This window comes from Anolis carolinensis, chromosome 6 (assembly GCF_035594765.1).
Source record: "Anolis carolinensis isolate JA03-04 chromosome 6, rAnoCar3.1.pri, whole genome shotgun sequence".
Lineage (NCBI taxonomy): Eukaryota > Metazoa > Chordata > Lepidosauria > Squamata > Dactyloidae > Anolis > Anolis carolinensis.
In genome coordinates, this window is record NC_085846.1 from 46959784 (window position 1) to 46975984 (window position 16201).

At 42.0% G+C, this 16201-nt stretch overlaps 1 protein-coding gene across 4 annotated transcripts in view; it reads right to left on the reverse strand.

Moving 5' to 3' along the window:
- Positions 1-12547, reverse strand: part of mocos (molybdenum cofactor sulfurase) — a 90766-nt gene extending 78219 nt beyond the window's left edge. For 2 of the 4 annotated variants that reach the window (XM_062956972.1, XM_062956974.1), the window contains exons 1-2: positions 11896-12000; positions 1530-1673 (exon numbers count right to left, since the gene is read on the reverse strand). Coding sequence is in view for 1 of the 4 variants with exons in the window: in XM_062956971.1 (XP_062813041.1) it covers positions 12223-12349 (127 nt within the window). In the remaining 3 variants the exon portion in view is untranslated. Of the gene's footprint in view, positions 1-1529; positions 1674-11895; positions 12001-12222 lie in introns of those variants that run through there. The other 2 variants (XM_062956973.1, XM_062956971.1) reach the window with 2 other exon arrangements.
- Positions 12548-16201: the final 3654 nt, after the last annotated feature.

Genomic DNA, 16201 nt, shown 5'->3' on the forward strand with positions numbered 1-16201 from the left:
GCGAGGTGTGTCCAGGCTGCCTCAGGAACAACAAGAAATACAGTACAGTATGTTAAAAGAGGAAAAGAGGGAGAGAGGAGAGGTGCTATATTTATTGAAATAAATAGAGTGCTGCTACTTTGCGGTTTTTCACTTTTCGCGGGCAGGCCTGGAACCTAACCCCCGTGAAAAGTGAGGGAGCACTGTAGACTGTTTTCAAATTATGTGGATGACATGATGGCTTCACAGAGAGTTAAATAACTCCTCAAATGATTTCCCACCCTGTATCATGATTCATACTCTGACTGCAAACACTGAAAGGTAGCAGTGAAGTCACTTCTCACAAAACAACAAACTTGCCATTGCCTGGTTTTGGTCAAAAGATTCATAACCACTTGTGCTCCTTCTATTTTTATTAGTTTTATACCAATGTATGCATTCAATGCTTTTGATACAACATAAATAAAACCTCATCCTCTCTTCTTTACCCAAAAATCTGTTGTCTAGCCAATTCCTGCCTTCAATTTTCCCTCCTTGGAAATCTGACAATTTGCGTCCAAACTGACAAACCAGCAAACCAAGCAAAATAGCTGTCTTAGTATTAAGCTTTAAGGAAATGAATATAATAAAGTACAGAAAATGTAAAGTAAAGAAGGGATCCTCAAAGTGGTGATCCATGGACTAGTGCCAGACATAAGTCAATATCTGATAGCCCACCACAGTTAGTTTTCAGGAAGGAAAGAAAGAGTTGTAGCCAATAAGCAAAATTATAGTAGGCCTTCCAAATAACAGCAGCTGCCATGCCACAAACATGCAAACATAAAAACAAATTGAAAAAGCAAAACTTTAACACTCCAGCTACCTAGAAATAATCAAATTATTAAGATAAAAATTTAAAAACCTGCACTAAATTGCAAGTGACTAACCTCTGTCTTAGAGGCCACTCTGTTCATAATAAAGTTAGACCCATCTATCGCCTGAGTCCTAGATATTTTCAGCACATTAATTCAGGCATTATATTACAAATAAATACATTTCACACACATACAAAGCCAGATGATTTAATGCTGCAGAGATGTAGACTCTATTTCTTAAACACATTTTTCTTTTCCTGGTAAATAGAATATTTTACTATATCTACGGCAAATTGAAAAACTGCCAATTTGGTTTAGACAGTAAATTTTTCTTACAAATACAAAGGCGGATCTTCATTTATGCTGCATCCTGAAAGGGGTACAAATCAGCTCCATGGTGATTGCACAATGCACAGAGCTAATTCAGATTAACGTGGCCTTGAACCATATAAACAAAAGTAATGGGTTGCTCTGGATCTTCCCCCAAAATCTGAAGTAAACTGTGACATCAGGCCTGTGTAAGCAGCTGTACCACTTCCTGTTTGGTAAACAACCATGACTGTTTACATCTCCATCCCACTCGGACACCCTGGGGACAGAAGATGGCATCGACCTTGCAGTCAACCTGCTGAGCACCAAAATGGCAGACATCTTTTGCTGCCTAGAGCGATGATAACCAGAGTGAAAGATCCTCACCTCTACAGCTGAACCAACTTCACAGAAGAACAGTAAAGGCAGCGGGACATCAGACAAGCAGGCAGACAGGCAGTAGCACTTGGTGGAGGTAAGCAGAGAGGCAGGAAGAGAGGCAGAGCATCCATCTTCAAATGCTTTTCACTCCTTGAGCCAGGGTAGCAAGCAGATAGCATCAGTCAGTTTAAGAATGTTAAAAGTTTGGCCAGTAAATATATATAGTAATGACAATACATCACAGCTAATTTGAGTAGAGGATACTTTTCAACTGATGACATTCAATGACACAGCAATGAAGCAAGGGGTGATCCTTTACCAGCAACCCGATTGTGGAAATCCCCTTCATAATTCCCCAAATCCCCATGAAGGCATTTAGTGATGCCTTATATGAACTAGCATTAGAAACCTCTATCTCATGCTTCCATGCATCCACCAACCCACATTTAAAGAGTTACCTGCCTAAGCTTCTTCAGGGAAGAAAAAGGCAAGAATTGCCAGAGCATTCAGCATTAATTTTTCCTTTCCAGCATTAATTTTTCCTAGGTTCTGGGATTCTTTTGTCTCTGTTCTCAGCATGATGACAGTGCTTTCTCCTATGGTGCTTGAGAAGGGTACTGCTTCTTTAATGTCCTTGCAATTTTCCCTTGCTCATACAACTAATGCAGATAATAATCCTGGAATCTGTTTCCATTTCATAAAAGTCTACCTTTTATGTGGTATCTCAGACTGACTGACTGCCATTTCAGGGCAATGTTGTTGATGGTTGCCTTTTGACTGCTTCAAATACAATTCTCTTGTCTTGATAGTAGTAGCATTCCTACTCCTAGTGCCAACACTCTCCCATGCCTTGACAAGTCTAACCTCTATTACCTCTTACCATTCCTGTGTGTATGTGTGTGTGCTTTCAAGTTCCCTGTTGACTTTTTGTGGCAGATGCATTTTATTCTTATTGGAGGTGAAAACCAGTATTTCCCCCTCTGGCTCTAGAGGGTTTTATCACAACAGCCTCTTGTCTTACAGCAATTGCTTTGTTAACCAAATGGAAGCATACCAGTGTGGAAATAGCTGTACTGTATCATATTTATCTTTAATTTTGCATTGGTGCTGCTTTGGCAATGCATGATCCTATCAACCTCCCACACTGCCTCACTAACCCCATCTTTCTACATGTATATCTTACTCAGTACATGTGTGCCTCTGCATACATTTCAAATTGTCGTTGAAGGCTTTCATTACTGGGTTGCTATGAGTTTTTCGGGCTTTATGGCCATGTTTCAGTGGCATTCTCTCCTGACATTTCACCTTTATCTGTGGCTGGCATCTACAGAGGCCAGCATCTTCTGAATATGCTGGCCATAGATGCAGACAAAACTTCAGGAGAAAATGCTACTGGAACATGGCCATCCAATCCAAAAAAAACTTACAGCAACCTTTCAAATTATTTATATTTTGCAATTGTGCAATTATGGAAAAATGATAAAATAAAGAAAAGAAATATATATAAAAAAGAAAATTCAAGTAAAAGCAACCTCAAGCTGCTTAGGAATAGTGAGGAGGAGAATCACACCCACTCAATCCATGTGACTGCTAGAATATCGGAAGGGCAGTGCAAGGGACCCACCACATAAGAGGTAATAATGGAATACAAGCAACATTAGGAGCCATTAACTGGTTTTTCCCCATCAAGTACAAGAGACACTCTACTAACGGCTGAAATGCAAAGCAGCAACAAGTGATATGAAATATAGTCTGATAACCAGCCAAACATACTATTATCCTGCTCTAAAAGCAATTAACCAGCCTCTTGTAATAACATCATAAATTAAAGTAATGATCAGATATAGTAACAATAGTAATAATAAATAATGACAGCACAACTACAAAAAGCAACACTGCTTATAGTGTGCTACATTATCCAATCAAAGTTCACTTATTCCTAGATCTTTTGAACTGATGGTTCAAAATTTAGAGTTTGTAATGCATGGAAGACTCTGAAACTGGTACAATGATACATATGGTTAACTATGAATAATAAACAAGAAGATTTAGTGGCAATTAAATGCAAAAGTCTGAAAGTGGATGGTTACATAAACCTTGTATTGGGGAGGTGAAGAAAGTTCAAGCAAAAGGGAAGGAGAAAGAGGGAGAGAGGGAAGGAGGGAGGATAGAGGGAAGGAGGGACAAAATGGTGGAAGGGACCTTTTCCCCAAAAGCCGGATTTTTCTTGGCTCTTAGTTGAGAGGCAAGAAATGGCAATTACTTCAGTATCTATTCCAATATAATATTCCTGTTAATAATTTTCTGACTAAACTGCAAGCCAGCAGTTGTGAGCACAAGTCAAAAGCAAATTCCTCAAAATCCAGGCACACAAGGAGTTTGATCTTAACTGCCTTGTTATTCATTTATTAACCAATGTAATGAATATTATAACTTTAAAAGGGGGACATGAGAGAAGCCTCCCCACAGAATCATGACACATCCGGGTGTCCCCTGCGCAACGTCTTGTAGATCGCTCATTCTCTCACAACTAGAAGCGACTTGCAACATGCAACCAACCCAACAAACCAATGGACCTTTTCAGGACCAACTATGACAATAATCTCAATCAACATTGAAGGCATATCAGCTGCCAAAGAACAGCTGCTTTATGAACTGTGCCGAGATAAAAAATGTGATATGCTGTATGTCCAAGAAACACACAGGGATAAATAACAGAAATGACCAAAAGTTCCAGGAATGATCTTAGTGCCAGAAAGACCACATGTGCAGTATGAAAGCTCTGTCTTTGTAAAACCAGGCCTCCAAGTCAGCAGTGCCCATAACACTAAAGAAAACAACATAGAAGTTATAACAGTAGAGCTTAATAACATCACAATTACGTCTATGTACAAGCCCCCAAATGAAGAGTTTTGTTTCTCCTCTCTAAGAACTTTGATAGGCACTAAAGGACTATAGCAATTGGTGACTTTAACAGCCATAGCAATGTATGTGTCTATGCTCAGGAGGATAAAAATGGAGAGGCTGTCATTTCCTGGGCTGAACTGCATAAACTATTGCTTATTCATGATAGTAAACTCCCACCATCCTACAACAGTGGGAGATGGCACTGAGGATATAACCCAGACCTCCTATTTGTGAGTGACACCATTATGCAGAAATGCACTAAATAAGTGGGACTACCAATACCAAACACACAGCATTGGCCAATAGTATGCCAATTGTTCCCAACTATAAAGCCTCAGGAAGTTTGACTTAAACGAAGATTCAACTTCAGAAAGGCAGATAGGTCTAAATTCTCAGACTTGTTAGATGACAAGATTGTATTGGTCGCCCCAATCCCTGAAAAATATGAGCGCTTTATCAAAATATAAAAACCTGCTCACGGGCTTCTATACCAAGAGGCTGTACTGTAGAACACACTACCTTCAGGGCATATTTTTTATTGTGTATTTTTACCACAATATTACTATTTAATTATTTTTTAACTTTTGTATTGCACTTTTTAAATTTCTCTAGTGTGGAGTATTAGACACCTTGAGTCCCCACAGGGAGAAAGGAAAGGTATCAATAAGGGTAATAATAATAATAATAATAATAATAATAATAATAATAATAGGCAGTTGTGATAAACTGGCAGTAGGCCCAGCAGAATTTACATGAATTTATTCTGAATAGTCTCAAAGTGACTTGGTTCTAGGATGCTCAAATTTTTCACCCCACAAATCATTTAAGACATGAGTTTTGCATAAAACACTTTGCAGAAGACACAACCAGATTTCCAGCTTTAACTTAAAAAAAATAAAAGCAAAACTGGTGGCATACAATTTAACAACTGACCATTCCAAGAATCATTTTGAGGACTAAAATCTCTAAATAAATCAATTAGCCTGTCCATCCAAGAGAATCAATAGAGAGAAACTTGGCATTGCAAAGGTTATAAACAAGCAAACAAGCAAAAACAGTGGCAGAACATTTCAATCGCCCTAGACATAAAATCAATGATTTAAAAATCCCCAGGGACAGAACTGCAGCCTGACGCTCTGGAACAAAGAAATACTGGTATCATAAGAAGAGAAACAACTGAATTGAGTTGTAGCCATACATTCAAAATTCGAACACATGTTCACAGATTAGCAGAGGTATAAACATAAGATAATGGTGTCTTGTTACACTATATATATTAGTATACAGGTTCTCATCACAGTTGCAAATGTAATTAAACATTCTCAGAAAAAACTTCTATTTCTATGGAATGAACTTCTGGATAAGCTGAATGTACGGCATTGACACCTCAAGACTAAGAGGACAGTTGCTTGATAAACCTGTGTAGCCTTATACAAGTCTTTGAAGGTTTATAGCCTGTGTCACAATTTGAATATTTCTCTATCCCAGTAATGTAATAATGCTTAAACAATTTTGGCTTAAATACTCTACCTGTGCAGTGAACCCGCAAATAAGTAAAAGATATATGACATTCATGAAAGCACAAGCAAAATCAACCATACTGCATTTAACTCAGTATACTGGCTCCTCTCAGTCCATTCAAATGCCTCCTTACATCACCTTTTCTCGCTAATATTGCACAGTGTTGTAGCCTGGAAGTTTCAAACTATCATTTTCGCAAGACTTTAGCATACTGTTATTCTAATCACACATAAAAACAGCACTTCAGCAACGCATAAAATCACAGTACACATTTCTGCAATGTTTTGCAGATGCATTGTGATGCAGAATGGGGCAAATGGAATGTGATAGGACCCATTTGGAATCATTTTCAAAGAGTTTCAGAAATAGAGCATTTCCCAATGTGATAAGGTCCGTTAATAAAGTTGAGGAGATGTTCAAACATTTTAGGGGTTCCCTCCATATTCAAGCCTGTTAAGTGATGGTGGAAGTTGGAGCCAAGAAATGGCACTAATCCTCAGATAGATGAAAATGAAAATGCGATGTCCTCAATATCTTCTCAAAAGCCTTAAACACAGGATTATAATCTCAAAACAATTAACTCACAATGTGCCCCAAAATCAGGTAGTGCGGGTCGGGGAAAAATGCACATAGCAAAACACACAAACAGGTTTTTAAAGCCACATTAAAAACACACTGAATATTAAAAAGTTGAGGGACATGCAGGTAAGTAGTCCCATGTGCCAAAATGGGACTGGAAGATTCACCAGTTAAAAAAAGATTGAAAGAAATAGAACTAATTAATGAGGAATTAGGAGCTCTCATGACATTCCACATGACTTGAAGTCAGATAAAAATAAAGGGAGGGGAAAGAAATAATAAAATTGTTTTTAAAATTAATATTAACTGACACAAATTAGGAAACCATGAAAGAAGGGTGCATGACCAAATCAAAAAGAGATTATAAATGAACAGTTGTGAAATGCAGAGTTTTACCAATCTGGTTTAACTTCATATGTGGAACATTTTGACTTGTTATGGTCAACCACTTCCAGGAGGAGAGAGTCTTCTGTCTGAAGAGGTTTTGCAAGTCTTCTCTTTCAGAGATTTCAAAGAATAGCTGATTACAGATAAGAGATGAAGTGGCATAAAACACTTATGTGGGGAGGTTGGGTTTACTTAATACTGCTGATTTTAGGATTGCAAAAAAAAGAAACAAAGACTATAAATGTTCTTCCTCTGACAGCAACATCTAGTGCAGGGGTTCTCAAACTTTTTAAGTGGAAGGCCGGTTCATGGTCCTGCAGACTGTTAGGGGACCAGACTATAATGAAATAGTCCAAAATTAGGATTGTTGTGTGTCTCCAAGTCGTTTCAGATTTAGGTCAACCCTAAGTCTAAAGTTTAGGACAGGGGCCAGGTAAATGACCTTGGAGGGCCGCATCTAGTCCATGGGCCTTAGTTTGGGGACCCCTGATCTAGTGCAACACACACCAAAACTGCTCTTGCACTTAAACCACCTCTTGAAGTTTGGCATTTCTGGGAGGAGGAGAGAAGCAATAAGCGTCAGATAATTGTATTAAATAAAACCAAGAGTTGCTTAGACCTCCTCCCTCTTGATGTAATGGCCCATGGTTGTATCTGTGGGCCATTTGATCTGAGAGGGATAGAGAACCAAACCTGCACTGAGGATTGTGTTTTGAAACAGCCTTGGGGCCACTTTGTAGAGGTGAGTGCAGCTGTAAGGCAAAGAGGCTTTTAGTTTCTTCTACCCTAACTCAGGAGACCATACTTTGTTGTTGATGTTTACCACAACCATAAGAGTTCTCTCAAAACCCACTTTTCAACCCTGAAGCACAAGGAATTCTAGGTAAAGCATTGTAACTCACAGGAGGATTTTTAAAGAAAAATTAAAGGGTGCCTCTGAAGGAAGCCAAAACAGCAGGAAAGATAGTACAGCCTAGAGGAAATCTTTTATAATGCAAACCAGTTCTAGCAGCAAAAAATTAAAGCAGCTGACAGGATAATAATGCAGTTTTGGCTGAGATTAAGCAATGAGAAGAAAACCTTCAGTTTGAAATGCAGAGATGCCTAACCAGAGCATTCCTCCTGTTTCCTTTCAAGGCAGGGAGCAACCAAAATACCTAACAGAAGTTGAAGTTGCTTTTTGGCTTTCAAAAGTCTGGTGAGAGGGAAGTGTGGGGCATGGAAGACATGTAATGAAACAGAGTAAAAAAAGGAGCCAAAGGACATTCAAGGGCAAACAGAAGGTCTAATGAAGACATCAGGAGGCTTTGAGGGCTAGATCAGGCTATGTGGTGCACTAAGTTTGCAAACTAGAACTTCCCCTCTCCTGGTCTTAGAGATGCAAATGACCTTGCCTCTTCTCCCCTCTTCAGCATAGAAAATTGTTCATTGCAAGAGTAGGCCATTCCCTTCAGCAGCCCACCAGTTCACCTTCACCATTGATCACTTGTCTGATAGAAGGTGAGTGAATAGACAAGGATGGTGGTTACTTTTTGGTGGATCAACCCCTTTCCCTTCATCCCACTTCACTGTGCTGAATCCCCCCAAATGCAAGATACTGATGCACCAGGAGGGAACAAAAGTGCAGAGACAGAAGCACTTGTCCAGTTTGCCCAGCAATCCTGTTATGACAATAACTAAAACTTTATTTCTATCCCACCCTATCTCCCCATGGAGATTCAGGGCGATTCACAACATAAAAGGTGAACATTCAGTGCCTTAAAATAGAAACAATAAACTAAAACAATTCAAAATAAATAAAACAGAACATTTAACAATAAACTGAATAATAAAAAGACAGCAGCTACTCCTGATGTCTTTCACCTCAAGGTGCTGTGCTCTGGAGAGCAGGCTAGGAAAAATTTGAAGCAAGAGCTGGCAGCAACTATTCCTTGCTTCCTTTTCATGCCCCTTCTCTTTCCCCGGGTATCCCAGCAGAGTGGACTGAGTCCAACAAAATAAATCCTTCCACCATGAGAGGGTCCTGAGGCAGGAGCTTTGCTTCTGCAGCCAGGATTGGGAGCAGAAGAACTGTCACTGTGTTTGTTTGCTCTACCAGCAGAGTGCACCTGTTTGCACATTTATCTCTTGTTTGAAGCCACAAGTAGGGCTAGTTTAACAAGATTAGAACTGGGTTTAGCACAGAGCTTTCCAAACCCTGTGCCGTGGTACATTAGTGTGCCAGCTGCTGTGAGTAGGTGTGTCACGTGAACATAACAAGACACCTGTGAGGCCTCTTCTACACTGCCAAATAAAATACAGATTATCTGCTCTGAAATGGATTATATGGCAGTGTGGGCTCATGTAATCCAGTTCAAAGCCAATAATGTGGATTATCTGCTTTGATAATCTGAATTATATGGCAATGTAGAAGGGGTCCCAATCTATGCACTCTGATTGTGCTTGTCCTGCATGGCAGGGGCTTGGACTAGATGGCCCATGTGGTTTCTTCCAATGCTATTATTCTATGATTCTAGGACCCCTTCCACACAGCTGTACAAAAATCCACATGGAATTGGATTATATGAGAGTGTGGATTTAGATAACCCAGTTCAAAGCACATATTGTGGATTATCTGCCTTGATATTCTAAGTTATATGGCTGTGTGGAAGGGCACTAAGAAACAAGGAATATCAGCTTGCATGCATTTTTATGCAGCAAAGCTGTCAATTAGTATTAGCAACATCATTAATATTAGTATTAGTAACAGAAATTACGTATCTTGGAAATATATGTTAATATCTTACAAAACATTGTTTTAAAAATGTAAACAAAAGGTTTTTATGAGATTGTGCTCTCACAATCCACACAGCCGTATAGCCCAAAATATTGAGGCAGATAGCCCACAATATCTGCTTTGAACTGGATTATCTGAGTCCATACTAACATATAATCCAGTTCAATGTGGATTTTATACAGCTGTGTGGAAGGTGCCACAGATTCTTTTTCAAAATTTATGTATCTGTCCATATCTCTGATAAGAGGTTGGTTTAGCTTCCAGTTTGCTAGTGAAACTGAATTGCTGTGTCGCTGAAATGAGGCAGGTTAAACAAATGTTTCCCCAACATGAAATGTTTGGAAAGCTCTGATTTAGCAGGACCAAAGGGGTGAAAAGTGTTCCTACTGTGCCCCCCTTGCTCCTGCCCCTTCTACACTGCCATATAAAATCTAAATCGTTTTGAACTGGAATATATGGCAGTTTAGACTCATAAAATCCAGTTCAAATCAGCTAATGTGGATTTTATACACTACTAGCTTGGGGACCCGGTGGTGCCTGGGTTATTAGAAGAAGGCATTGCTTGTTTTGGGATGTTAGATAATACCAGTGAAGTTTGGTCCAGATTCGTCATTGGCTGGGTTCAGTGCTGTCTGGATAAGGGAGAACTACAACTCCCAGATTCCCAGGACAATCACCCTCAAACCCTGATAGTATTTCCAGTTGGCCATGTTGGGTCTGTGTGCCAAGTTTGGTCCAGATCCGTCTTCAGCTGGATTCAGTGCTTTCTCAACTCCCAGAATGAAGGTCCATTCCCACAAACCCGTGCAATATGGTCAGTTGTCATGGGGCTTCTCTGTGCCTAGTTTGGTCCCGGTCCATTGTCAGTGGGGCTCACAATATCAGTAAAGGTACTGCAAGTCCCATTGTCCATGGCAAGTTTGGTCTAGATCCATCGTTGGTTGGGTTAACAGTGCTCTCTGGCTGTAAATGAACTACAACTTTTGTAAATCATGGTGAATTCTCCCCAAACCTCTTGTTCAGTTGCTGATCAATTCCTTTGTTAACCGTAAGGTAAAGGTTTCCCCTGACGTTAACTCCAGTCGTGTCCAACTTTGGGGGTTGGTGCTCATCTCCATTTCTAAGCCGAAGAGCCGGCGTTGTCCGTAGACACCTCCAAGGTCATGTGGCTGGCATGACTGCATGGAACGCCATTACCATCCCACTGGAGTGGTACATATTGATCTACTCACATTGGCATGTTTTTGAACTGCTAGGTTGGCAGAAGCTGGAGCTAACAGCGGGCGCTCATTCTACTCCCTGGATTTGAACCTGGGACCTTTCGGTCTGCAAGTTCAGCAGCTCAGCGCTTTAACACACTGAGCCACTGGAGGCTCCGTTGTTAACTGTGTGCCATTGGAAAGGGTGAGAAAGGATTCAGGTAAAGGGAATGGGCGGGGGTCATGCAAATTAAGGAACCCTGGGATGTCCATCCTGGAGAAAACAGAACATCTAGGATGAAATAGTTCCCACATGAAAGCCTTCACTTGGGGGGGGGGGGGGGGGCAGAATAGTGTTGTGGAGTACACTGGCAGGGTTTGGGCTACATGTTCATGGTACTCACTATGACCTGCATGTCAGTGGAGGGAGGGCCATTGGAGTCTCCTGTTCAGTGGGAAGTATAGCTTGTTTGTGGAGACGGGAGGCTGTCTGTGTTAGTGGACACCTTTGCCACACAGACACATTTTTATTATTATGTGTATAGATAGATAGATACAAGGAGCCCCGGGGGCGAAGTGCGTTAAAGGGCTGAACTGCCGAACTTGCAGATCAAAAGGTCCCAGGTTTAAATCCTGGGAGTGGCTTGAGCACCTGCTGTTAGTTCCAGCTCCTGCCAACCTAGCAATTCGAAAAAATGGAAATGTGAGTAGATCAATAGGTACCGCTCCGGCGGGAAGGTAACGGCGCTCCATGCAGTCATGCCGGCCACATGACCTTGGAGGTGTCTATGGACAACGCCGGCTCTTCGGCTTAGAAATTGAGATGAGCACCAACCCACAGAGTCAGACATGACTGGACTTAACGTCAGGGGAAACCTTTACCTTTTACCTATAGATAGAAATATATGGCAGTGTAGAAGGGGCCTCTCTCTCTGGGTGGGCCAGGGGCAGCGGAGGCAGTGGGCCCAGCCTGCCCTAAGGCAACTACCCCTACCATGCTCACCTGCTGACCCTCCTTGCCTCCCCTGCAGCCAGGAAGCGTGGGTGAAACTGGACTCCTTATTACATGTGAATGAGGAGTTTCCTGTTCCTTCAGGGAACAACCTTCCTGAAAGGAAGACATACAACAACCTTGCTGAAAAAGTTGGGGACTCCTTCTGGGCCCAATTCTTTGCCGTCTTTGAAGAGTGTCTATTCACGGTGTCCTCTCCTCCATGAGGAAAGACGACGCCACTCTCTCAAGGGCGCGACGCAACAGCTGCCTCGTGAGGGGCGCCCGCCTCCCGCCCCGCTCCCTCCGCCTCCGCCTTCGCCCCCGACCGCGGGTTACCTCCCAGCCGGGCGAACTCGCTCCCACGCAGCCCCTGAGGGCTCTGCCCGCCGTAGCCATAGGCAGCCCCCACGGGGAGCCCGCTCCGGAAGGACGCGAAGGAGAGCCGCTGCCCCGACGCCTCCATGGCTGCCCGTGAAACGCGAGGAGAGGCACTGGCGGAGCAGGAAGGCGCCCGGGTCAGGCGGGAGGAGGGGGGCGGGTGGGGGGCGGCGCCCTTGGCTCCTCCCGCCAAGTCCCGGGGCCACAGCAAGCGGGCGGCACGAGGCGGGCGGGACCGTCGCGCGTCTGAAGTGAAAAGTCCCTCAGCGGAGGGAAAGGAGAGGGACGGGACGGAGCGGCTTCTCAACAACCAGCTGAGCCTGGAAGTTATTTTTCCTCAGGAACTGTTACGGAAATCAGTGCAAAACCGCCAAAGACGTATATCCAGCCTGAAAGTCATTTTTCCTCAACTGTCTCTGTAAGTGGACATCTCCACATACACACATACACATTTTTCACTTTTATTATGTGTATAAATCTATATATATAAAAGAGTGATGGCATCAGGGCAGCGGACAAAACAACAAAACTACAGGCCCCCTAACCTCGAAATTTGACAACACAACCCATCATTCACGGCTCTAGGTTGATACAACAAAAAGAAAAGAAAAATAAAGTCCTAATTACAGGGAGAGGAATAATAGTTTTTATCCAATTGCTGTCAGTTTGAAGGCTAAGCTCCACCCACTTGGTCTCCTAGCAACTCACTCAGCCCAGGGGACAGGCACAGTTAGGCCTCACTTAGGCCTCTTCCACAGATTATCAGATTTTAACTGGATTATATGGCAGTGTAGACTCAAGGCCCTTCCAAACAGCTATATAACCCATTTAGAATCTTATATTATCTGCTTTGAACTGGATTATCTTGACTCCACACTGCCATATAATCCACTTCAGTGTGCATAATAAACATCAAGACAACCATACAACAGACATTCAATACCACCACTACCTCAACAATTTCTCACCAACACCACCAGACAACGCCACAGCAACGCGTGGCCGGGCACAGCTAGTAAATATATAAAATAGAATAGGATAGATTTACTGCTTTTCTCACCCCTGGGGGTGGGGGGTGGGGCTCAAAGCAGTTCCCAACATAATCAATGGCAAAATTCAATGCCTTACGTGTATAAAACATCACATATCAAAATAACAACAATGACCATTGTTTACTGTTTAATTATTTAAACCATTAAAACTATACACAATCCCACCCAATACATAAAACATTTAGGCCTTGCAACAATCCCGAGGTCATCTTGAACTACAGTAGAGTCTCACTTATCCAACATAAACGGGCCGGCAGAATGTTGGATAAGCGAATATGTTGGATAATAAGGAGGCATTAAGGAAAAGCCTATTAAACATCAAATTAGGTTATGATTTTACAAATGAAGCACCGAAACATCATGTTAGACAACAAATTTGGCAGAAAAAGTAGTTCAATACGCAGTAATGCTATGTAGTAATTACTGTATTTATGAATTTAGCACCAAAATATCACGATATATTGAAAACATTTACTACAAAAATGCGTTGGATCATCCAGAATGTTGGATAAGCGAGTGTTGGATAAGTGAGACTCTACTGTACTTCCATATTTCCATGTTTCTGTCATTCACTGAATGCCTTCTTCAATAACCAGATCTTAGGTTGTTTCCTAAATGCTAGGAGGGAGGGGGGCAATCTGATCTCCCTAGGGAGGGAGTTCCACATCCGAGGAGCCACCACCAACAAGGCCTTGTCTCTCATCCCTGCCAATCACACATGTGAAGGCAGCAAGACTGAGAGCAAGGTCTCCCCGCTTGATCTTATTGTTCTATCTGGCTCATAGAGGGAGATGCGTTCGAACAGATAAGCTGGACTGGAACCTTTTAGAGATTTATAGGCTAAAGCCAGCACTTTGAATTCTGCTCAGTAGCAGATTGGCAGCCAGTGGAGCTGACGTGACAGGGGGTTGTGTGCTCCCTGTATGGCGGTGAGCAATCTGGCTGCCACTCATTGGACTACTTGAAGCTTCTGAACAGTCTTCAAAGGCAACCCCACATAGATTGCATTGCAGTAGTCTAAACAGGATGTGACGAGAGGATGGACCCTCATGGCCAAGTCTGGCTTCTCAAGGTATGGGTGCAGCCGGTGCACAAGTTTTAATTGTGCAAATGCTCCCCTGGCCACTGCTGAAACTTGTGGATCCAGGCTCAGCGATGAGTCTAGGAGAACTCCCAAGCTGCGAATCTGTGTCTTCAGGGGGAGTGCAACCCCGTCCAGCACAAGCTGTAACTCAGTACAATATTTGTAGTAACTCAACCAGCCTGGAAGTTATTTTTCCTCAGTAATTGTTATTAGAACTCAATGCAAAACCTCCCCATCCGATATTTTTAGTAACTCATCCAACCTGCAAGTTATTTTTCCTCAAGAACTGTTAGGGAACTCAATGCCAAACCTCCCAGTGCCATATTTTTAGTAATTCATCCAGCCTGAAAGTTATTTTCCCTCTGTAATTGTTATTAGAACTCAGTGCAAAACCTCCCCATATGATATTTGTAGTAACACATCCAGCCTGAAAGTTATTTTTCTTCAGTAATCATTATAAAACTCAGTACACAGCTTCCCAATATGATATTTGTAGTAATTCATTCAGTTTGAAAGTTATTTTTCCTCAGTAATCGTTGTGCTCCATGCAAAGCCTCTCAGTACTGTATAATATTGTTACCAACTCATCCAGGCAGTTACTTTTAACCTTTATGTTTCATTTTATTGCTTGAAACCTAAACAGATTTATGATAAATAAGAGAATGGGATAGATTGTGAATATTTCTGCTCAGAATGCCTCTACAAATGTCCATAGTACTTTTTAATAGCAGCCAGAAAGTTCCCTTGCATGGACCACAATCCCCACATTATTTCTAATGTCCTAAGTCGTTCTTTGATACAGCCTGTTTCTGAAAGAAGTAACAGTTTGCAGTATTTGTTAATTGCTTCTTGTTTCCTAGCTTTCATACTCTTAATAAAATGCCTGTAAAAGGAACCAGTTGAAGGTTAACTAAAAACGGAGGTATTGGATAACTCAAAGCAATACTTTTTGGACCTATGGACTCCCCTAAAATTAGGTCCTTACAAAATACATTGTCAGGTTGTACTGACAATGACATGTCATATCATGTTCACCTGTAAGATAGTTTCATACTGACAAGTATTCAGTTAATAATGAGCTATTAATTAACTAGGTGAACTCAGTTCTTGCCCATTACCTCAGATTTAGACATTGATTTCCTTTCTTTGCCTGCCATTCCTAACACTGGATTTCCAAAAAGCAGTATGCTTGATCTCAGGTCATTTTTGTGTTCTCTTCTTTTGAGTTTCCTATTGTCTTTTGGGGCGTTTCTGCACTAACCACTTAGGTCACTATGAGGGGATCAGCCCTGTGGCCACTAAACATAGCCTTGCTCCATGTTAAGGTAACTCAGGCTGATTCTGCACTGACTAACAAAGCGGTGCCAATCCAGCATCATGGATACAAGATCGGCCGTCCTTGGTGGCCTGTTTGGGACTCCCTGAACTTCTTTCGAGGCGACAGGAAGTACTAACTGCCCAGCCCTGCCAAAGATGGTTTGGTGCCGCTGAGCAGCCACCCTATAGGATCCCCCATCCCCAATGTCATAGCTTTCGCCAGCTATGATACCTGGCTGACATCAGCCAGAGTGCCCCTCCAACTGCCTACCTCTTTAAGCCTGCTGTAGCTAGCTCTGATAAGGCTGAGGAGGAGTTGTTTGAAAGGTCAGCATTCAGGTTGGAGCTCAGCAGTGCTCAGCAGCTTCCTCAGATGAGCTTGGGAGAAGAGCCATTAGGAAGCTATCACTTCTCTATCTGCAGAGCAAGAACAAGCAAGCTCTTTGGAGTAAGCTGGGGAAGGGTTAAGTGTTCTGGCTCTTTT